The sequence below is a fragment of the Salmo trutta genome, chromosome 17, assembly GCF_901001165.1.
Source record: "Salmo trutta chromosome 17, fSalTru1.1, whole genome shotgun sequence".
NCBI lineage: Eukaryota > Metazoa > Chordata > Actinopteri > Salmoniformes > Salmonidae > Salmo > Salmo trutta.
In genome coordinates, this window is record NC_042973.1 from 14,948,208 (window position 1) to 14,971,360 (window position 23,153).

Consider the following 23,153-nt stretch of genomic DNA (forward strand, 5'->3'; position numbering starts at 1 on the left):
AATTCAAAAGTGTCAGGCCCTACGGTCAGGTGGGGTCAAGTCAGTGAGGTGTTTGGAGTGGGGGGGTCAGACCTGAGAGTGATTGAGGTCAGGCAGGCCCTGTGCAGTGAAGCGTTTGGGCAACTGACACTTGATGATGACATCCTCCACCTCGTGGCCCAGCAGCTTGTGATAGATGTAGCCTGACACGGATGTCTCGTCCACAGCAAAGGTCTTCAGGGCACTCTGCATTCTGAAACCCAGTGGAAACCAATGGGTTATAGTGGAGATAAAGAGTGATGTGGTTAACAATAATACAAGCTAGTACCTTTATATCATGTCTTATTCATTCAATTCTTTAATATATAACCAACAGAATTTATGTTGGTGATAATTCGTGTGAAATGCAGCTTTAGCTGTGCAATCACGTTAAGAACATCAGAGCATCAAAAACCAAAGTAGAACTGATTAAATATTCTGATCTGCTTGTCATACCTGTCAAAGGAAGTGGACTTCCACACAAAATCCACCTGGAAGTTGTGGGGTATTTCCACAGGAGCTCCAACACTGCTGCGCAATTCTATAGCAATCTCATCTCCATAGTCTTTCACAAAGGGTGCTAAGGAAATAAGTACAGCAAAATAGCCTTTCTTTGTGGAATGTTAGAAAGAAAAAGATGGGGTTTTTCTCTCCCCTTGAACGGGGTTAATAGTAGGGATGAAAGGTCTACAAAACTGTATATTTTCCCAACATTAGCATACATCAGATACACTAGCGGGAGTGCAATCTAGAGGGGTGATAACCCCTGGATGGGCCTCTCCGAAGGGAGTGCTACGGTAGACTAGCTCTTTAACTATCTCCCAATAAAATATGATTTCTTTATGCAAGGCTTTAAACGTTACAACCCAATAACGTGGCTAGCATCAGACTGCTTACCTCACGTTTTGCAATGGCGACCAAAAAACGAGTTTTCGTTTGAGACATTGAGATTGTTCAGATTGGATGACGAGTTGAGACGCAAAACAACTTTTTCCCCTGACCCCATCATGGAAAAGGAAAGATGGAGAGGTGGATCCTATTTGCTAAAAATGGGAACACTGAGATCAAAAAGGTAGGGATGAGCAACCACTGTGAAGAAAATGTGTTTTTTCTTCAGAATGATCTCTCAGTTAAAGGATACTGTCTGGGACTTTGATGACATGGCCGATGCCCTTCCAGAGTGGGGCCAGCTCTCCTTTGTAGCGCAGACATATCTCATCTCCTTGCATCAGCCGCATGTCTGTGCAAACAACCACAACAGAGAAGTTAGAAACACTTTGCTCAAACCTACAGTACATCCAAAAATATATGAATAATGGTTCCGAGGTGGACAAAATACAATACCGTACACAAAACGGCCAGCACAAACACACACACCACTGGGGATGCAGGTATGGGATGTGTGGGTTCTCTATGCACAACAGAACCACTGGTAGACAGAAAAGTCCATTGAAATAATTACCACCTGAATCCGTCTTGGGCAAGGAGAAATAGGCAATCCGCTTTTTATTTAGCCCCAGGTCCCACCTGACCGTTATATTATCTTGGGTCTGTGAAGAGTTATAGATGAGAACAAAGGGAGAAAAAAAATGTATAACAAATTAGTCATACTGTCATTAGCTACATAAAAAACAACTCAGCCACCCTGCTATGTTCAAGTACAATTTATGTTTTTTTGAACTTGCATCCTTCCCTGAACATTTTCACTGATTTCATAAATTTGGCAGGGTTACAGCAAGGTTTCCACCATTATAATTTCACCTCACACAAGACATAAGTAAACTTATACTGCATAGAATGTGTACGTTATAGTAGGCCGTGGCACAGTAGATGCATTTGTGACTGCCCTTATGTTGACTTAAAGGGGAGTTAATGGATTATCTAAGGGGGATGTGGAGGCTGTACCTGGGACTCTTTCAGCTTCTTGTCGTAGTCAGCCTCCAGCTTGACGAGGGGGCCGAAGATGTTCTGGTACTGGTAGGCATCCTCGTAGCGCAGCAGCACATGCTGGGGCTCCTCGTCTACGCCGGGCTTCTCCAGGTCCTCCAGAGTGGCTGTGGGATTATCCTGAGACGAGAGGATGATGCACAAGTTCATGCTTTCATTCACGTCCATATATGGGAACACTGACTGCTTTCTCCGACAGCTACTGATAGGTGGGGGCTTCCCCTGCCTAATTTGGTTGCCCCCCGCCCAGTATGTCAGATGCTGTGGTGTTTTATGATTATTTCTGAGGTTAAGCTATGTCTACTTGATGGCTCTGGATAGGTTAAGCCAGCCTAGTACCTTCCAGAGCTCCTCCAGCTTGTTGATCTGCTGGGCGGTGATCTGGCGGGCCCGGAGCTGCTCCTGCTCCGAGGGGATCTTCACCAGCCAGGACAGGAAGCAGCGGTCCTGGATCAGCGGCTGCCACTGCGAGCTGTCCCAGTTGATGTCCTTCAGGCTGCTCTGACTGGCACATGGCTGCCTAGTAGCACAAACATATGAATACTGTCAACATATATTTGCGTTATCGAAAGTCTGTTCATAGACAGATGGTTGTGTTGCTCTCTTGCCAAAATATGACATACTTACATTTAAATCATGGTATCTATGGCAATACACATACTGTCAAATCTATGGTAATCACACATGCAGAATCAGTCCATCACATCACACCCACTGTTAGCCACCATTCCCCCTTATTCATCTGATTGTGCACACCTGCACAGCAGCACCACCACCGAGTCGGCCTTGGCGGGGATGAAGCCCAGGAGGAAGACGTTGCGACAGCCACAGTTGTAGCACTCCAGCACCGTCTCACCCAGTGGTCCATCTTTGTGCAGAGTCACCTCTTTGCATTTGGCTCTCACCAAGTGGTTCACTATGTGACTGAATGAGAGCATGGGAGAGTATCAACTTACTTGCACACGCATGTAAGCTGAGTGCTCAAAATAGCCCACATTAACATATGTAGCTTAAGAAACAAGGTTCATGAAATCAATAACATGCTAATAAAAGATTATATTCATATTCTGATTGTCTCTGAACCTCACTTAGATAATACATTTGATGATACAGTGGTAGCAATACATGGTTATAACATTTACAAAAAAAGACAGAAATGCCAGTGGTGGAGGTGTTGCTGCTTATATTCAGAACCACATTCCTGTAAAGATGAAAGGATATCATGCTAAATACTGTTGAACTAATACAGCTACAGGTTCATCTGCCTCACCTAAAGCCCATTCTGGTGGGAAGCTGCTATAGACTACCAAGTGCTAACAGTCAGTATCTGGATAACATGTGTGAAATGCTTGATAATGTATGTGACATCAACCGAGAGGTATATTTTCTAGGTGATTTAAATATTGACTGGCTTTCATCAAGCTGCCCACTCAAGAAAAAGCTTCAAACTGTAACCAGTAACTGTTACCTGGTTCAGGTTATCAGTCAACCTACCAGGTTATTTACAAACAGCACACGAATGAATGAAATCATCAACATGTATTGATCACATCTTTACTAATGCTGCAGAAATTAGCTTGAAAGCAGTATCCATCAGATGTAGTGATCACAATATAGTAGCCATATCTAGGAAAACCAAAGTTCTGAAGGCTGGGCCTAATATAGTGTATAAGAGGTGATACAATACATTTTGTAGTGATTCCTATGTTGTTGATGCAAAGAATATTTGTTGGTCTGTGGTGTGTGCTTACTCCAGATACTAATAAGCATGCAACTATTAAGAAAATGACTAAAATCGCTGTGTATTGATAAGGAATTGAAAAATGGTATGGTTGAGAGGGATGAGGCAAAAGGAATGGCTACACAATCGATTGGCAAACGTGCTGCAAATTGAGAAATCATGTGACTAAACTGAATAAAAAGACGAAGAAACTACACTATGAAATAAACATAAACGACCAAGAATGATGGTAAAAAGCTTTGGATCACCTTCAATTATATTTTGGGGAAAAAAAGCTAACTAAGCTCCATCATTCATTGAATCAGATGAATCATTCATCACAAAACCAACTGTTATTGCCAACTACTTTAATGATTTTTTTTTTTTTTCATTGGCAAGATTAGCAAAGTTAGGCATGACATGCCAGCAACAAAACACTGACACTACACATCCAAGTATATCTGACCAAATGATGAAAAGACAAGCATTGTAATTTTGAATTCAGTAAAGTGAGTGTGGAAGAGGTGAAAAAATTGTTGTCTATCAACAATGACAAGCCACCAGGGTCTGACAACTTGGATGGAAAATTACTGAGGATAACAGCAGAAGATATTGCCACTCCTATTTGCCATATTTTCAATGTAAGCCTACTAAAACGTATGTGCCCCCAGGCATGGAGGGAAGCGAAAGTCATTCTGCTAACTAAGAATAGTAAAGCCCCCTGGATATCTCAACACTATAAATGTCAGCTACTACAGCAACTGAAATTACTGCAACACATAACAAAGAGTTGCAGTTAGTTTTAGAGTGGGTGGCAAGGAATAAGTTAAATATTTCTAAAACTAAAAGCATTATATTTGGGACAAATCATTCACTAAACCTCAACTAAATCTCATAATGAATAATGTGGACATTGAGCAAGATGAGGTGACTAACCTGCTTGGAGTAACCCTGGATTGTAAACTGTCATGGTCAAAACATATTGATACAACAGTAGCTAAGATGGGGAGAAGTCTGTCCATAATAATGCGCTGCTCTGCCTTCTTAACAACACTATCAACAAGGCAGGTCCTACAGGCCCTAGTTTTGTTGCACCTGGACTACTGTTCAGTCATGTGGTCAGGTGCCACAAAAAGGGACTAAAGAAAGTTGCAATTGGCTCAGAACAGGGCAGCATGGCTGGCCCTTGGATGAACACAGAGCTAATATGAATAATATACATGTCAATCTCTCCTGGCTCAAAGTGGAGGAGAGATTGACTTTATCACTACTTGTATTTATGAGACGTATTGACATGTTGAATGCACCGAGCGGTCTGTTTGAACTACTGGCGCACAGCTCGGACACCCATGCATAACCCACAAACGGTCTCTTCACAGTCCCCAAGGCCAGAACAGACTATGGGAAGTGCACTATATTACATAGATATCCATGTCGTCATGGCTCTATTCCACATCAAGTAACTGACATGTGGTAAAATTAGATTAAAAAAAAAATATATATATAAAAATGCACCTTATGGAACAGCGGGACTGAAGCAACAAACATAGGCAGACAGATACATACACACGTACACAGGGATTTAGTACTGTAGATATGTGGTAGTGATGGAGTAGGGGCCTGAGGGCACACAGTGTGCTGTGAAATCTGTGAATGTATTGTAATGCTTTCAAAATTGTATAAACTGCCTTAATTTTGCTGGAGCCCAGGAAGAGTAGATGCTGCCTTGGCAGCAGCTAATGGGGATCTATAATAAATACAAGTGCATGTTATGAATACACATTTTTAGTGTATGAGACACTGGAGTGTTGCATACCTGCCAGATGTATTGCCACGTCCATTGCAGAACCACTTCTTGCTTGTGTTGCAGTACACCACAGATGCAGGATCATGGATGCCACAGTAACTGAAAAAATAAACATAGCAAAAGGCCCTTCTATGACATACATATGTATTGGGTGCAGCGCACAGAAAGCAATAACAGAGTTAAAATATTTTTTAATTACAAAAAGGGAATATGTTACCTTATTAGCAAACTCTAAATCTTAGTTAATAGGGTGTTGCATGTATAAAAGTGTTTGTCCATATGTTCCTATAACAATTCAACCAATCAAATCACCTTTTATTTGTCACATACACATGGTTAGCAGATGTTAATGCGAGTGTAGCGAAATGTTTGTGCATCTAGTTCCAACCGTGCAGTAATATCTAACAATTTCACAACAACTTATACACACAAGTATAAAGGAATGAATAAGAATATGTACATATAAATTTATGGATGAGCGATGGCAGAACGGCATAGGCAAGATGCAGTAGAGTACAGTATATACATATGAGATGAGTAATGTAGGGTATGTAAACATTATATAAAGTGGCATTGTTTAAAGTGACTAGTGATACATTTATTAATCACATTTTTTATTATTAAAGTGGCTAGAGATTTGAGTCTGTATGTTGGCAGCAGCCACTCAATGTTAGTGATGGCTGTTTAACATTCTGATACTGTGGGACAATCTTACAAATTAGTAATCAAGTGTTTGGCTCGCTCTCCTACCTGCAAGCATGCAGTGGGAGGTCTTTGATGTAATAGGTGTCTTCTTCATCCTCCTCGAAGTTCAACTCAGCAAGGAGTTGGCTCGCCTTGGCCACATCATCGACTCCTCCATTGTGAAGCCCTTCATCAGGACCACTCACCTACAGATGGAACATGGTTGAATTAGGACTGCAACAATGCCAAAAACATGGAGGCATCACTATGGCACTAGGTAGAGACATATTTCCTTTGCCACTATGAACTTTGAAGTTTCTTACGATGGGTGTAACAACATACCTAACTTTTTATTTGTTGACGAATTTGTATGTTACCAGTCAATTACTTGAGGAAGACTAGGAATTACTGCAGAACTCGTTATCCACACATTCATTGGTACGGTTGTTGGATAACAAACTAGTTTGCACTTTAAGCATTACCAACATTTAGCACATGTTTATGGCCTCATTTGAGAGGATGAATTCAATGATTGTGGATTTCTAACGTTACGCGTTGGCAGACAAGGTGGTTTGATAGCTAAATAATACTGCTGAAGTTAGCAGGTTATAGCTCATTTTGTAATACTAGTCAGCCAACAGTGATTGCTACATAGTCATAGTTGACAAGTCATAGTTGACAATTTACCAGTGTATGTTAGCAAACACGAGTTAACTAGTTAGCCAGTGAGCGAACATGGCTAGTAGTAGCTAGCTGGCTAACAGTAACGTTAGCTAGCTAGCGTTAGCAGTTGTAGGAATTGATGGAGGGCAAGCATGCAAGATTGGCTAGCTTCACATGAAGAATACAAACCTGATTGTCCAGCTGACTCTCAGTTTGGCCTTGAGTTTGCGTCTGGCTGGGGAGGGTAAAATCGGTAAACTCGTACTCCGAGCCCTGGGTATCAGCCCCAAGTAGCTCCGCTTCCTCCGTGTCCAGGAAGGTGAGCGTTTGAGAACTCGGCCCGTACGCCTCCACACTCATCTCGACACAAGTTGCGCTGACTAAACCGACTCCGGTGCAGTGATGAATATGATCAAGATCCTCGGTGATATGTTTATCCAAGCGGATATTTGCGATCAGTTTCTGCTTCGATTCAGATTTGAACCTAAACAAAATTCGAACCGCACCTGAAATTAAACAGAAAACACAGCTCGAGACGCGCCTGAACTCCAAACAGTGACGAACTTCCTAGTGCCACACAACGTAACTGCGTTGAGCACGAAAGATTGACGTTTACACAAATACAAAGGAAGGAGGATGGATCTATTGATTGATTGATATTAATGACAAAAATCTACTTTTATTGTTGTTAAATAAAATCAGTTGCTATCAACTAGAAGAGTTTACTATCAATATAATTATGATTGGAAGATAATGAACACACGTCTGAAAAGTATTGTGTGTGGGTTATTCTCAACGAGATTGGCACACAGGAAACCAACATTATTTTCCTTAATTTATTCAAATGTGAATGAGGGTAATCCTTTTCACAATGTTTCTTTCTGTCTCAAAACCATTGTTCAGCTCAAAGCCAAATAGCAATCTGGGAAAATACAGAGGAATTGGATTTAAATCTAGATGCCATAATAAAATATGATATACATCCAAGAACAATAGGAATACACATTGAGACAGCAGATAATTTATAGGCTGGTATAGGTGTTGGGCATACTGGGATCGATGTATGTACTATGTTTATTTCTAAATAGTAACCTAGTGGATATTCTGTGTTCCCTTTCCATAACACAACAAGGCACAGGTCAGAAGAGGATCTTAAAGGAAATTGCCCACCTCAACAAGCACTTAGGGACATAAATGCTTTCACATCTTTGAGTAAAGTCATTACAGTTGGTAAGCTCTCTCACAATGACAATTCCCTGATGACTCATGCTTTTTATCATACACATTTTACTCATATGTAATAACCAGGTAATTACTGGTATGTGACAGTGTGGAGGAACAGGTAAACAAAAACACAAAGATGAATCTCCATAGAGTTCACGAATGCTCCAATACCCATTACCACTTAGTCTATAAAACATACTGTATTTTGGGCAACAACAAAATATTGTGTATGACAGTTGTTCTGGGAAGAAGATACTATTAATCTGGATCAGCTACAAGTTATTATGTGGCTGTACCACTAGAGGATTACATGGCTTTTGAAATTTACAGTACCAGTCAAAAGTTTGGACACACCTACTCATTCAAGGTAAAAAAAATTATACTATTTTCTACATTGTAGAATAATAGTGAAGACATCAACACTATGAAATAACACACATGGAATCATGTAGTAACCAAAAAAGTAACCAACAAATCATGTAGTAACCAACAAATCAAAATATATTTTACATTTGAAAATATTCAAAGTAGCCACCCTTTGCATTGATGACAGCTTTGCACACTCTCGGCATTCTCTCAACCAGCTTCACGAGGAATGCTTTTCCAACACTCTTGAAGGAGTTCCCACATATGCTGAGCACTTGTTGGCTGCTTTTCCTTCACTCTGTGGTCCAACTCAGCCCAGAAAATCTCAATTGGGTTGAGATCAGGTGATTGTGGAGGCCAAGTCATCTGATGCACCACTCAATCACTCTCCTTCTTGGTCAAATTGCCCTTACACAGCCTGGAGGTGTTTTAGGTCATTGTCCTGTTGAAAAACAAATGAGTCCCACTAAGCGCAAACCAGATGGGATGGTGTATCGCTACAGATTGCTGTGGTAGCCATTGCTCGTATTTCTTGGCCCAAGCAAGTCTTCTTCTTATTGGTGTCCTTTAGTAGTGGTTTCTTTGCAGCAATTCGACCATGAAGGCCTGATTCACACAGTCTCCTCTGAACAGTTGTGTCTGTTACTTGACACAACTGTGAAGCATTTATTTGGGCTGCAATTTCTGAGGCTGGTAACTCTAATGAACTTATCCTCTGCAGCAGAGGTAACTCTGGGTCTCCCTTTCCTGTGGCGGTCCTCATGAGAGCCAGTTTCATCATAGCGCTTGATGGTTTTCGCGACCGCACCTGAAGAATTTTCAAAGTTCTTTGCTTATTTGAGCTGTTCTTGCCTTAATATGGACTTGGTATTTTACCAAATAGGGCTATCTTCTGTATACTACCCCTACCTTGTCACAACACAACTGATTGACTCAAACGCACTAAGGAAAGAAATTCCACAAATGAACTTTTAACAAGGCACACCTGTAAATTGAAATACATTCTAGGTGACTACTTCATGAAGCTGCTTGAGAGAATGACAACTGTGCAAAGCTGTCATCAAGGCAAAGGGTGGCTACTTTAAAGAATCGCAAATATAAAATATATTTTGATTTGTTTAACACTTTTTTAGTTACTACATGATTCCATGTGTTATTTCATAGTTTTGATGTCTTCACTGTAATTCTACAATGTAGAAAATAGTAAAAATAAAGAAAAACCATGGAACGAGTAGGTGTGTCCAAACTTTTGACTGGTCCTGCATATACACAACACTGGAATAACCCATAATGGGAGATAACAGAAAACAAATACTGTGTTATTTATGACAAATAAAAACATGAGCAAAATTAAACCTCACCGATGTTCATAAAGTTGAAACATCCAAAACAATTTGATAAAGTAAAAATGAAAGTGCTATAGAAATGCAAGTACAGGGTCCAATTTTCACCAGGCTGCCTACATCCTGTGCACCAGTACAGTAAAAGGCTGTGATAAGCATACTGATCTGATGAAGTTCATTGAACTAATGCTGTATCTGTCAAACAATACCAAACAGCTACCAGTCAAAATTGGGCAAACAGACCAAAAAATATTTGATACAACCAACCTGTTCCTTGATACCTTAGTAAAAGAAGGCAAATGTACAACTACTTATAAAGAAAATAGACTCAAGAAACAATAAGTTATCAATGTAAAAGAGCAACATTTTGCATTTGAAAGTAACTATCTGAAATTATTATCATTATTTTTTTTAACAAAAAACGACAAACAAAGATGTTCAGATAACGAACGGGGGAAATATGCAAAAACAATGTGAATTTCTCTTTAAATAATGCTTTACAGAAAAAGTTTCAGGTACATTCAGAACATATAAATCCAGCTAAACACCTTATGAAAGCACCATTTCATAATATACATAAATCCAGGAAGTACTAGCATGACTTAAGTAGTACCAACAAGTGGATGCCTCAGACTTCAATGAAAAGGCTGGTAAGAAAAACAACTCTTCAAGATGATGATTAACAACCAAAGGCAGAAATTCCCCATAAAATAACTAAAAGGAAAAAGGGAAGACCCCAATAAATAATGTGGAACTTGTACAGTGAGTTGATGTAGAAAAGGGCTTTTCCATACACTGTTTCTGAGATTACAGTGAAAGTATGGATAAAGAGCCAAAACCATGAAACCATGAAAACAGATTCAAAAAGAGTAGCACTCTTAACACAAGCAGGTGGCTGGCTCCCTTCTGTCAATTCCAGTAATTCCAGTTCAATTCCCCAAAACAAGGAAGCAACTCTTGCTATCTAGACAGGATGTGGAGAAAGCTCAAGTTACACCTAAACACTATACCTGGATCAACTTTACTCACCTCACCTCTATCCATAGCTACTAAGATTAAAAAAAACTGCTGGGCCAGGTAAAGTGCTTGAGGCAACATCAACGAAGAACGTGAAAACATTTCTGTGGAATAAGTCAACTGGAAGTGTCTGTTTCGTTGCCATTTCCTAATTTGCACCAGAAGAGGTAATAAAACTAAACCGTTATTGGGCTATTTGTGGTTAACTGCATAATATCTCCTGTGCGTAAGGGGTAAAGGCAGTTGGCTTTCGCAGGTCACTTAGTGCACGTGCTGACAGTGGATCTTCTCTTCGGCTCTGTCTAGCATGTCCAGCATCTCTTGTATGATGGCTTGAAGGGCTCTACCCAAGTCCTCTCCACTATAAGGCTTTGCTATGGGAGGCACGTGGACGAACGCTGAGCGCCCATGGCTCAGGTACAGAGAGGTGTAGTAGGTGAAGTCACAGAGGTATCTGTCAGGAAAGACAGGAATGAAGATAATGGTTCTAATAATAATAATACTTTGGTGGGTGCTTATATTTATTCTATGCATGTGTGAATTGAAAATGTGTTTTTTGCATATCCCAACTCTTCACGAGACGCCCTTTAAGCCAGCGGCATTCAAATTCTGGGTCTGGGGAACTGCAGCGGGGTGGCCAAAACTTAAATAAAATAAAACATGTATTTTTTGGTAAACAAGAAAATCAGGAGTGCAGATTATTGTAGTACAGATTATCCGTGGCCTCCAACTGCTCTTAAATTGCATGTAAAACTAAATGCATGCTCTTCAACCCATCGCTGCCCAAACCTGCCTGCCGGTCCAGCATCACTACTCTGGACGGTTCTGACTTAGAATATGTGGACAACTACAAATACCTAGGTGTCTGGTTAGACTGTAAAGTCTCCTTCCAGACTCACATTAAGCATCTCCAATCCAAAATTAAATCTAGAATCGGCTTCCTATTTCGCAACAAAGCATCCTTCACTCATGCTGCCAAACATACCCTCGTAAAACTGACTGTCCTACCGATCCTTGACTTCGGCGATGTCATTTACAAAATAACCTCCAACTCTCTACTCAGCAAATTGGATGCAGTCTATCACAGTGCCATCCGTTTTGTCACCAAGGCTCCATATACTACCCACCACTGCGACCTGTATGCTCTCGTTGGCTGGCCCTCATATTCGTCGCCAAACCCACTGGCTCCAGGTCATCTATAAGTCTTTGCTAGGTAAAGCCCCGCCTTATCTCAGCTCACTGGTCACCATAGCAGCACCCACCCGTAGCACGCGCTCCAGAAGGTATATTTCACTGGTCACCCCCAAAGCCAATTCCTCCTTCGGCCACCTTTCCTTCCAGTTCTCTGCTGCCAATGACTGGAACGAACTGCAAAAATCAATGAAGCTGGAGACTCATATCTCCCTCACTAGCTTTAAGCACCAGCTGTCAGAGCAGCTCACAGATCACTGCACCTGTACATAGCATACCTATACATCTTCTGTGCATCTATCACTCCAGTGTTTAATTGCTATATTGTAATTATTTTGCCACTATGGCCTATTTATTGCCTTACCTCCTCTGTCTGACCTCATTTGCACACATTGTATATTGACTTTTTCTATTGTATTATTGACTGTATGTTTGTTTATTCCATGTGTAACTCTGTGTTGTTGTTTGTGTCGCACTGCTTTGCTTTATCTTGGCCAGGTCGCAGTTGTAAATGAGAACTTGTTCTCAACTAGCCTACCTGGTTAAATAAAGGTGAAATAAAAAAATAAAATAAAAATTGTATGGGACAATATACAAATGTTTTGAGAAAGATAATTAGACATTTTTTATTTTATTGACTAAATGTATTTATTGGTTTATTTTTCAGATTTTAAGGTTGTGTCATTCGATTTGGGATGGGGTCGCAAGAAATTCTTGAGGAAAAAATGGGGTCCCGGAAATTCTGGTGGAAAAAGTTTGAATACCACTGCTCTAAGCGGTGGTTCTACAGTAAGAGTTGGGAAAACGTAGACCTAAAATATTATTTGAACTACAGGTGTATGCATGCACATTGCTACCAAAATCAATGTCGCAAACACAAAGGCACATAGCAACAGGATGTTTACCTGCCAGCATCTTTTGAGACGGACACTGCTACACCTAGGCCAGAGGCTGTCACTCTCTTGCAGACCGATTCCATGTCAATAACAGAGTCAATGCAGTCAGGACCCCCCTCAATGCAACACTGAGAATGGGGACAGAAGCGGCTGTTGTCCAGACCCTTGTAGCCATGGTTACGGCCACATTTCTCCAAGGTAACGGTGGTGGCCATACCCGAGACTCCAACATGGACCACTAACTGATTCCCCATGCAGAGAAGGACACAAAACAAACTAATTCAAAATTGGTGCATATCATTTTAATATTGAATATATTACCAGCAGGAAAGGAGACAGGAGAGTCCATTTGTTGCTTTCTTACCTGGGGATGATACTGCTTCCATAATGACGGAACCAAACTCTGGACTGCCTGGTACTCGACAGGCACCTCATACACATGCAGGTCTACGTCCTTTCCCAAGCCCAGCTTTTTCAGTTCCTTATAACAAAGAAGACAGGTGATTCATATTCATAAAAGATCATAGAAATGTCTTCACATTATTTCGACACTCATGGCTTTTCAAATAAATAGACGTCATCTTTACTTTGTCTATTCAGTCCATTTAAAAATGAACACAACAGAAATATGATTGGACGATATCATAAACATAAAAATTGGGAAAGGACAAATAGGAAAAGATGGAAATATCTGGAATCTGGAGGAGAGAACTTTTCTAATTTTAGCACTGACTAAGGTTTGTTTGACCACAGCCTGACCCTGCCACAAAGCAGCCCTTTGTTTGCTTTTAATATCCTTATCAAGTACGTCTAGACACCCTGAAAACCATTGTCCCTATCCAATATCCCTATACAGCCCCACACCACCACTTCAGCCTTATAATGCTTCTCTCACACTATATGGCTAACATATGGCTACGAATATGTAGCAAGAAATTTGCTGAGTGAGATGTACTTGTCATCCCATGACAACAAATGTGTTCTACCAAACAGGCATGAACAAGGTAGGCGGTTTTGAGTTATTGTCAGGAAAATAAACGAATCCTTAACGAATCCTTATAGTTGTAGTTACTGTTTTCAGGCAGAATACATAATCAATCCATTAAATATAGCCTATGTAAAATATGCAATATATACATACCTGGACTGCTACCCAACTGGCATTAATGGTGTGTGCTCCAAATGGCTCAAACCCTAAAAAAATATGGCAGCATTTAAAAAAAAAAAACTGTTTGCAGATTTTTGTGTGTAATGTGTTCAATGTCAGGTTGGCTTCTCTCAAAGTTCAATTAACTTGAGATCGTTGCTTACTTATAGGTCTACATCTGTGTTATACACATTTATACAAACATTTTATACAAACATTTGCCAGGTTTCATTGGCAATACATTTGCTTGAAGGGAAAAAAACAACTCTTCTAAGAACCTATGCTAGAAGAGCCACTCAAAAAAAGCTAAATCCCATAAAAAGCTAGCTTTATAATGCGTTTATACACTACATGACCAAAAGTTTGTGGACAGCTGCTCGTCGAACATCTCATTCCAAAGTCATGGGCATTAATATGAAGTTGGTCCCCCCTTTGCTGCTATAACAGTCCTGAATCTTCTGGGAAGGCTTTCCATTAGATGTTAAAACCTTGCTGTGGGGACTTGCTTCCATTCAGCCACAAGAGCATTAGTGAGGTCACTGATGTTGGCCTGGCTCGTAGACGAAGTTCCAATTCATCCCAAAGGTGTTCGATGGGGTTGAGGTTAGGGCTCTGTGCAGACCAATCAAGTTCTTCCATACTGATCTTAACAAACCATTTCTGTATGGACCTTGCTTTGTGCACGGGGGCATTGTCATGCTGAAAGAGGAAAGGGCCTTCCCCAAACTGTTGCCACAAAGTTGGAAGCACAGAATCGTCGAGAATGTCATTGTATGCTGTAGCATTAAGACTTCCCTTCACTGGAACTAAGAGGCCTAGCCCGAACCATGAATCACAGCTCCAGACTTCCTCCTCCACCAAACTTTACAGTTGGCACTATGCATTGGAGCAGGTAGCATTCTCCTGGCATCCGCCAAACCCAGATTCGTCCGTCGAACTGCCAGATGATGAAGCATGATTCATCACTCCAGAGAACGTGTTTCCACTGCTCTAGAGTTCAATTGCGACGAGCTTTACACCACTCCAGCCGATGCTTTGCATTGTGTGTGGCTGCTGTGTGGCTGCTCGGCCATGGAAACCCATTTCACAAAGCTCTTGACGAACAGTTCTTGTGCTGACGTTGCTTCCAGAGGCAGTTTGGAACTCGGTAGTGAGTTGCAACCGAGGACAGACGATTTTTACACGCTGTGCACTTCAGCACTCGGCAGTCCCATTCTGTGAGCTTGAATGGCCTACCACTTCGCGGCTGAGCCATTGTTGCTCCTCAATGTTTCCACTTTACAATAACAGCACTTACAGTTGACCGGGGCAGCTCTAGCATGGCAGAAACTTGACAAACTGACTTGTTGGAAAGGTGTCATCCTATGACGGTGCCACGTTGAAATTCACTGAGCTCATCATTCTACAGCCAATGTTTGTCTATGGAGATTGCATTGTGTGGCTGAAATAGCCGGATCAACTCATTTGAAGGGGTGTCCACATACTTTTGTATATACAGTATAGTGTAAAGTACTGAAGTAAAAATACTTTAAAGTACTACCTAAGTAGTTTTTTTGGGTATCTTTACTTTACTATTTATATTTTTAACCATTTTTACTTTACTACATTCCCCCCCAAAATATTGTTATTTTTACTCCATACATTTTACCTGACAAACAAAAGTACTTGTTACATTTTGAATGCTTAGCGGTACAGGAAAATGATAAAATTCAAACACTTATCAAAAGAACACTTGGTCATTCCTACTGCCTCTGCATATTTTGTAAATAATGTCCAAGTGTTGGAGTGTGCCCCTGGCTATCAGTAAATTAAAAACAAGAAAATGGTGCCTTCTGCTTCGCTTAATATAAGGAATTTTAAATGATTTATACTTTTACTTTTGATACTTAAGTATATTTTAGCAATTACATTTCATTTTGATATACTAGGTATATTTAAAACCAAATACTTTTAGAGTTTTACTTGAGTAACTTTCTATTAGGGTTTCTATACTTTTAATCAAGTATGACAATATTGAGTACTTTTTCCACCACTGAGTGTATGTGTGATTGTGGCTGCAGTAACGTTGAGACACCACTCTGAATCCCTATGGTATTTAATGGGCTGGTCTGTTGTTCCCTTGGAGACCAAGGGATCTGTCTGTCTGACAGGGGGGTGAAAAGGAGCAAGCGAGGGTCGGCAGCTGGCCAATTGTCTTTTGTGAAGCCCTCTGTTCCCAGGCAATCTACATATATTTTATCGGGCTATCCCGTCTTCAACTGGCCTTTGTGTCTGGGAGACAGAAGAAATACAGTATGACTATAAAGCTTTACTAGTTTCATAGTTTCAAAATTATGTTTAAGAGCAACAGTATGTAAAACAAATGTTTTTTGAAACTAGAATTTGATTTATTAAAACACAAGGAACACATGCAAAATGGGTCAAATAGCCTCATTACTGCATGTCTGGAGGTCTGAAATATTACAACTTTCATATTATTCTGCAACATACAGTAGGTCAGGGTATACCTTGACACGTTCCTAACATTATACAATAGTGCAATTATGTCTAGTATGTTCAGTTATTCATAGGCCTGTTTTTATTTTTCGAATACAAGAAACACATTATTAATGTGTCGAGCTTGACTGAAAAGACAAACTAGAAACTACGTACAGTCGAGCAAGTAAAGGAAAACCCACCAACCTGTTACAACAACATTCCGCTTACTATTGTCCATATTCTTCGTATCTGTAGAGAATGTTTTCGATTGTTATTCTACATTTAACAAAGAACGCAGCTGTCCTGTCTCCGATTTTGCTGTCCTTCCAAATCAGTCATCTATTTCTCGAGCTGCTTTTCGCGTCTTGTTTTTCTCGCTGAGTCTGACGTATTGACTTATGGTACACTTGTGGCGACAACTTCCGTTAAACTTCCGCACGTTAAACGTTAGCGTTGGTAAAGAATTAATGCCCCCCAAAAAATTCAGTTCAGTTGACCGGATAGTTTGTAATATAGTCTGTTATAATGGTAAGTATATATTTGATCGAGTTACAGTAATATGACGACTGTTATTTGCTTGTGTGGGACGGTGGAATGGGTCGAGCACAAACGCGCGGCTGTTGTTTACCATGCAGCTAGCTATGTGCTAATGTAACGTGAACGTAGTTAAATTGCTAATTCATTGTATTAACGCTAATAGCTAACACAAAATATAAAATATCTACTATAAGAATACACAGATTAGAATTTTGTATTGAAACACTGTTTGCATTTCAAGTCAAATGTGACCTAGCGTGCTAGCTAACTGGTTATTATACCACCTAACGTTAGTTGGCAAAAATGTGCATGGCTAACTTTACATGTGTTCTGAACATGTACTAGTATAATTAAACAATAACGCACGAAGGGGTGTGGTATATGTCCAATATACCACGACTAAGGCCTGGAGTGCCTGGACATATACCACAAACCCCCGAGGTGCCATATTGCTATTATAAACTGGTTACCAATTTAATTAGAGCAGTATAACTAAATGTTTTGTCATACACGTGGTATACGGTCTGATATACCATGGCTTTCAGCCAATCAGATCTCAGGGCTCAAACCACCCAGTTTAAAATGACTTTTTAACTCTATATTTGAAATTTACAGCTACCTCTATCTTTGCTGAAGACTGCACAGAACCACCCAATGGTAAGGACGGATTCAATTAGTCAATTTTTGTCTAGTGGTATTTTACTCCGAATAGTTTTGAGTCATGTGAGTTCAAATGTCTCTCTGTTTGTTCATATTGATTTGGTCCTTAGTTTTTGTGGCACAAACATAACCCACACAGCTTTGATTTCTAACCCCAATTCTTCTTCCCAATACTCCTCAGCTGGTGGAGTTGAAGAATGGAGAGACGTATAACGGACACTTGGTCAGTTGTGACAACTGGATGAATATAAATTTACGAGAAGTCATCTGCACCTCAAGGGTAAAGGGTTTGCCTATAAGTACTTGTCGAGACTCAAGAGTTGTGACCACTGATCTGAAATATGTACATGGTTGCTTGCAGTGGTGTAAAAATACTTTAAAGTACTACTTAAGTAGTTTTTTTGAGTATCTGTACTTTACTTTTTATATTTTTGACAACTTTTACTCTACTACATTCCTGAAGAAAATAATGTACTTTCTACATCATTAATTTTCCCTGACACCCACAAATACATGTTACATTTTGACAGGAAAATGGTCCAATTCACACACTTATCAAGAGAACATCCCTGGTCATCCCTACTGCCTCTGATCTGGCGGACTCACTAAATACAAATGCTTTGTTTGTAAATTAATGTCAGTGTTGTAGTGTGCCCCTGGCTATATGTAAATTTAAAAAATAGAAAATTGTGCTGTCTGGTTTGCATAATATAAGGAATTTGACATTTTTAATACTTTTACTTTTGATACTTGAGTATATTTCAAACCAAATACTTTTAGACATTTACTCAGTGGGTGTTTTACTGGGAGACTTTTACTTGAGTCATTTTCTATTAAGGTATATTTACTTCTACTCAAGTATGACTTTTGAGTACTTTTTCCACCACTGGTTGCTTGTGAGTGACAACCACAAATGAATAGGCTAGATTGTTGCCTAAACATCAGACTGTTACCATGGTTACTCCATGGATTATCAGTCTGCCGGAAGTCGCCCTAAAAAAGATGCAATAGTCTCTACAAGACAGAATGTTGAATAAAATTACCGGTTGAACATGCTGTTGGTCCTTTTGGCAGCAGGTGGAGATAGGTTATCCACAGGAGAGGGTTGTTTACCTGACTTTTTGCGGCGCCGGTAGGTTCTGTCACTGTGTTTTATAACTCTTTGATGCATTGCACGCAAAGCACAATATGTAAACAATAGCCGAATGTGACCGAACGTAGTCGACCGAAGCACGTTTCCTCGCAATCGGCAGGAAGTGTTTACCATTCGGTTAGGTTCAGCTATATTGTGCAAATTGCATCAGTATTGGAAGTAAAAACCGTAAATATAGACCAGTGTACTGAAGATCGGGTTGATAACACTTCCTTGTGGATATTTTATATCAGATTACCTTTGACATAGGGACAACAGGTAAGGTAAATTGAAATTAAGTTTGTTCAACATTTTGACTTGTAATGGGACTGTTTGGGAATGCTGAGCCTACATGTTAGAGATGTGTGTGTAAGTATTTTACTCCGATTCTAAAAGAGGCTTGCTACATGGCCAAGTCTTATTTCCGAATCAATGATCAGAAAAATGACCATGTATAACCACAAGATGGCACTATTGACAATCAAAAGATTCAGTTTGTAGGAGTTCTACTAAAACTAAGTTAATGCTGAAACTCTCCCCTTATCCCATTCGCTCCCATCGTTTAGGATGGAGATAAATTTTGGAGGATGCCTGAGTGTTACATCAGAGGAAGCACCATAAAGTACCTGCGTATCCCTGATGAGATCATTGACATGGTGAAGGAAGAGGTGGTGTCCAAGGGCCGCGGGCGAGGGGGCATGCAGCAGAACAAACAGCAGGGCAAGGGTCGAGGGGGAGGAGCAGGCAGAGGTAAGATGGAACCTCTCTCTCTGGAGTGGCAAATTGGGAAAATTTGTTCGGGGTGCTTGTAATGTGAAGCAATTGGGGCCTATATGACTATCATTTTGTAAATGTTTCCTTGTTGAAATGGTTTGTGTCATGCTGTATATGCACGCTCTATGTTTAGGTGTGTTTGGAGGCCGTGGTCGGGGCATGCCAGGAGTGGGCATGCCAGGAGTGGGCAGAGGCCAGCAGCAACAGGAGAAGAAGCCTGCTGGTGGCAAACCTCAGGGAGTCAAGAACCAGCACTGAGGAGAGGAACAGACAGGTCAAATGTAAGGGACAAGTGTAGTTTTCACAGAATGACAACGCTATCAGTCAGTGGAGGTCACCTCACACAATGGCTGGTGTAATGGCCATTACTGCTCCCTCACAGCCATTTTTTAGCAATGTGTGTTTGACCTCCACCAATTGTGAAATCACAACGTGAGAACTGTGAATATTATGTGCAGTTCAGAAAAGGCAGGGTTTTGCCTTAAAGTTTTTGTTTAGTTATCAATTTGGGCCACTGTCAGAAACATGTAATTATCGTCCTCAAGAACTCAACAGTAACTGAAATTTGAGAAGTTCAATGTTATTGTTTTATTGTGCCCAGAGCAATCTACTACGTTGATTCTACCCAATTGTCTTCAGTGTAATGTAAGCTATGTAAAGCACCCATTTTTGGCATCTATTTTATGCCCTTGGAATTTGAAGACTTAAGTTGATTGTTATATGAGGAAAAATACCTAGTTGGTTAAAGAAATGTCAAGAAGTCTTGACAGTTTATTTTCAGAGTCCCAGTTGGGGGTTTCTAAATGTTTTACTTTTGTGGAGTTTATTTGCATATTGTAACATGAGACAATAATGTTGTAATTTAGCCTATACAAAAGAACATGAGAATACATTTTTTGTTTAATATACTGTACTTGAATGTATGAAAGAAGAAAAACTATCGGATTTGTTTTGAATGGGTCTACATGCAGAATGAAAAGGTATTTTGCTACGCTCATGTTAGCTTACCTCTAAAATGACAAAACACAATTTGTGTAGTAGGTTTATGTTCTTGTATAACTAGCCAGCTGTGAAAAAAAAAAAAGTCAACATAAACAATCAAGCATGCATATAACAAAGCTGCTGTAACCCTTTCTTTTTTATAGGCTAAAGCACAACCGCAATCACACAGCTGCTGAATCAGCAATAATGCAGCCCTGATTAACATGATGCTATAATTCATGGAGTTAAATATCACATGAGATGGTGACTGATTTATGATGCTGTTCTTTGAGTTTTATTACTGTGGTCTTGCATGTCTTGTGGCTGTTTTGAAATGAATCGGAATGGAACATAATCGCTGTTAGTTTCAGTTAAAATATGAAGCTCTGGAAAAAACATTCTCACTTTCATTTGCATGAAAAGCTAGCTTCAATTGAAAATGTAAAACGCATGGTAGTTCTTTGACAAGGGGTTGGTGGAAATTATGAGGAGATGGTTTCTCTATTACCTCTGGAATATTTGTATCAGGCAAAAAAGTGTTTTTCAATACCAAACTCCCTAAGCACTGGTTTAGTGTCCCATAAATGTTATGAGACCAATGTACCACATCTCTTTCTTGAAGAATATGACCCTGGATATCAAAGTTATGTAGCACTTAGATGAACAAATTAGCAGAATTTTGTTCTCCAAGTTTGGCGCTCAGCCATAAAAACGCTCGTTTGCCTTTTCCTGCCTGTGGTGAATGTATTTTGTTTTTAACAGCACTTTCAGGACGTTGTGAAAGATTCCATTAACAGAAGTTTCAAGCTAATGGGCTTTCTTTTTCTGAATAGAGACCTCGATTATGAGAGATACTTTAATGAATGTTGAAGTTACCCTAAACCCAAATCCATGGCTATAGCATTACTCCTATGTATTAGATGTCCCTGTAAGCCACAATCCCGAACCATTGTGGGGAACTACTATGAGAGAGAATAGGGTATTGATGTGTGTGTGTGTGTGTGTGAATGAAGGGGAGAGATGGTTAATGGTCTCCAGTTGAAGGTTTTCCTCTGCCAAGATATGCCACAGATAAAGAGCCCTGAGATAAAGACAAACGGCTCTCCAAGATAAAGCTTTCAAGCTTGTGACTAAAACATTTTCTGTCTTTCCATTTTAAAATTATAACCATTGAGTTAATGCCAATCCAAGAACTTCTAGCCTATTTCTTTGCTCATAGTTTAAAACGTTGTAGACGGCAAAACGTGTCAAACAACAAATAATATAGATTGCAATTATTTTGTCCCCTTACTAATTAACTGGAACTAGTACAGTTAGCTAGTAGACAATGGACGTCAGAGGGCCTGTGACTCATGATGATAATAGCCCTGTATGAATGTAGGCGTACATTAGTGGTGCACAGGTCAGCTGTTCACCCGCACCCACCCGCAATAGATGCTAACCCATCCGCAACCACCCGACTATACACACTGAGTGTACAAATAATTAGGAGGAACATCTTCCTAATATTGAGTTGCACCCCCTTTTACCCTCAGAACAGCCTCAATTTGTCAGGGCATGGACTCTACAAGGTGTCGAAAGCGTTTTACAGGGATGCTGGCCCATGTTGACTCCAATGCTTCTCACAGTTGTGTCCAGTTGGCTTGATGTCCTTTAGGTGGTGGACCATTCTCAAACCAGTGTGCCTGGCACATACTACCATATCCTGTTCAAAGGCACTTAAATCTTTTCTCTTGCCCATTCACCCCCTGAATGGCACATACACAATCCATGTCTCAATTGTCTCGAGGCTTAAAACCTGTCTCCTACTGTTCATCTACACTGATTGAAGTGGATTTAACAAGTGACATCAATAAGGGATCATAGCTTTCAACTTGATTAATCTGGTCAATCTGTCATGGAAAGAAAAGTTGTTCGTATTGTTTTATACGCTCAGTGTACGTGATGAAGAGAAAATCTGAAGCCCGCACCTGAACCTAACCCCCAAATATAACAAATGCGCTATTCGGCTACAGTCAAAGACTGTGTAACGATTTTTTGACAGGCATTTTTTGTTGCCAGATTTAGATATGTTTCTGCTTATTATTTCAGACATTTTGGTAGGCTATTTTGTAGTCAACTTGTCTATAATTAGATACATGCAACTTCTCTTCTGTAATTATATGTTGCCCGAGAAGACTAAATAAACCCTTGGTCACCAGAATAATGATAGAATGAATGCTTCACTCTAGTTGACATCGGTAAAGTTTTTTCTGTCATCTTTTGCAGAGCAAAGACTTTAGGGACTGGGGAGAAAATGGAAGAAAAAAATATATAATATTTTCAAAATAAAATCTGTTTGACTGGTAGTAAGGTAATAGAAAGCTGTGAAAACCACCCAACGGGTTTCTCATAAGATTTTAGTTCAGCTTGGATACATATTTTATGTGGTTGAAATACTATCAGCATTCTCTCAAGATGCTGAAAGAAAGAAATCATAGTTCTTCACTCCTGTTCCCAGATAAAACATTTTGCCTGCATTTGGTGTAACCTGGCATCAAGAATGCTAAATTCTGCAGGAGTTAATAT

The 23,153-nt window shown here is 40.0% G+C and overlaps 3 protein-coding genes across 5 annotated transcripts in view; 1 reads left to right on the forward strand and 2 right to left on the reverse strand.

The window, feature by feature from the left end:
* LOC115151666 (regulator of nonsense transcripts 1) overlaps positions 1-7,413 on the reverse strand; it is an 18,569-nt gene extending 11,156 nt beyond the window's left edge. The window contains exons 1-10 of one of the 2 annotated variants that reach the window (XM_029695798.1): positions 7,029-7,413; positions 6,243-6,382; positions 5,502-5,591; positions 2,722-2,889; positions 2,305-2,485; positions 1,924-2,085; positions 1,481-1,568; positions 1,160-1,258; positions 475-583; positions 73-232 (exon numbers count right to left, since the gene is read on the reverse strand). In XM_029695798.1, the coding sequence (XP_029551658.1) occupies positions 73-232; positions 475-583; positions 1,160-1,258; positions 1,481-1,568; positions 1,924-2,085; positions 2,305-2,485; positions 2,722-2,889; positions 5,502-5,591; positions 6,243-6,382; positions 7,029-7,199 (1,368 nt within the window). In that variant the 5' untranslated portion in view covers positions 7,200-7,413. Of the gene's footprint in view, positions 1-72; positions 233-474; positions 599-1,159; positions 1,259-1,480; positions 1,569-1,923; positions 2,086-2,304; positions 2,486-2,721; positions 2,890-5,501; positions 5,592-6,242; positions 6,383-7,028 lie in introns of both variants that reach the window. The other variant, XM_029695796.1, reaches the window with a different exon arrangement.
* Positions 7,414-10,228: 2,815 nt separating this feature from the next.
* On the reverse strand, positions 10,229-16,894 carry LOC115151668 (pyroglutamyl-peptidase 1). Of its 2 annotated transcripts, XM_029695800.1 has the most exons (5): positions 16,706-16,883; positions 14,018-14,070; positions 13,241-13,357; positions 12,886-13,118; positions 10,229-11,243 (listed from the first exon to the last, which is right to left on the reverse strand). In XM_029695800.1, exons 1-5 carry the CDS (start codon positions 16,737-16,739, stop codon positions 11,051-11,053), a joined length of 630 nt encoding a protein of 209 aa, XP_029551660.1. In that variant the 5' UTR covers positions 16,740-16,883; the 3' UTR covers positions 10,229-11,050. The 2 variants fall into 2 exon arrangements, with proteins under 2 accessions (XP_029551660.1, XP_029551661.1); XM_029695801.1 differs by lacking the exon at positions 14,018-14,070 and having other exon boundaries at positions 16,706-16,894.
* Positions 16,895-16,898: 4 nt separating this feature from the next.
* On the forward strand, positions 16,899-20,983 carry LOC115151669 (U6 snRNA-associated Sm-like protein LSm4). Its single transcript, XM_029695802.1, has 5 exons — positions 16,899-17,029; positions 17,654-17,695; positions 17,880-17,978; positions 19,397-19,580; positions 19,738-20,983. Exons 1-5 carry the CDS (start codon positions 17,027-17,029, stop codon positions 19,860-19,862), a joined length of 453 nt encoding a protein of 150 aa, XP_029551662.1. The 5' UTR covers positions 16,899-17,026; the 3' UTR covers positions 19,863-20,983.
* The last annotated feature ends 2,170 nt before the right edge of the window (positions 20,984-23,153 follow it).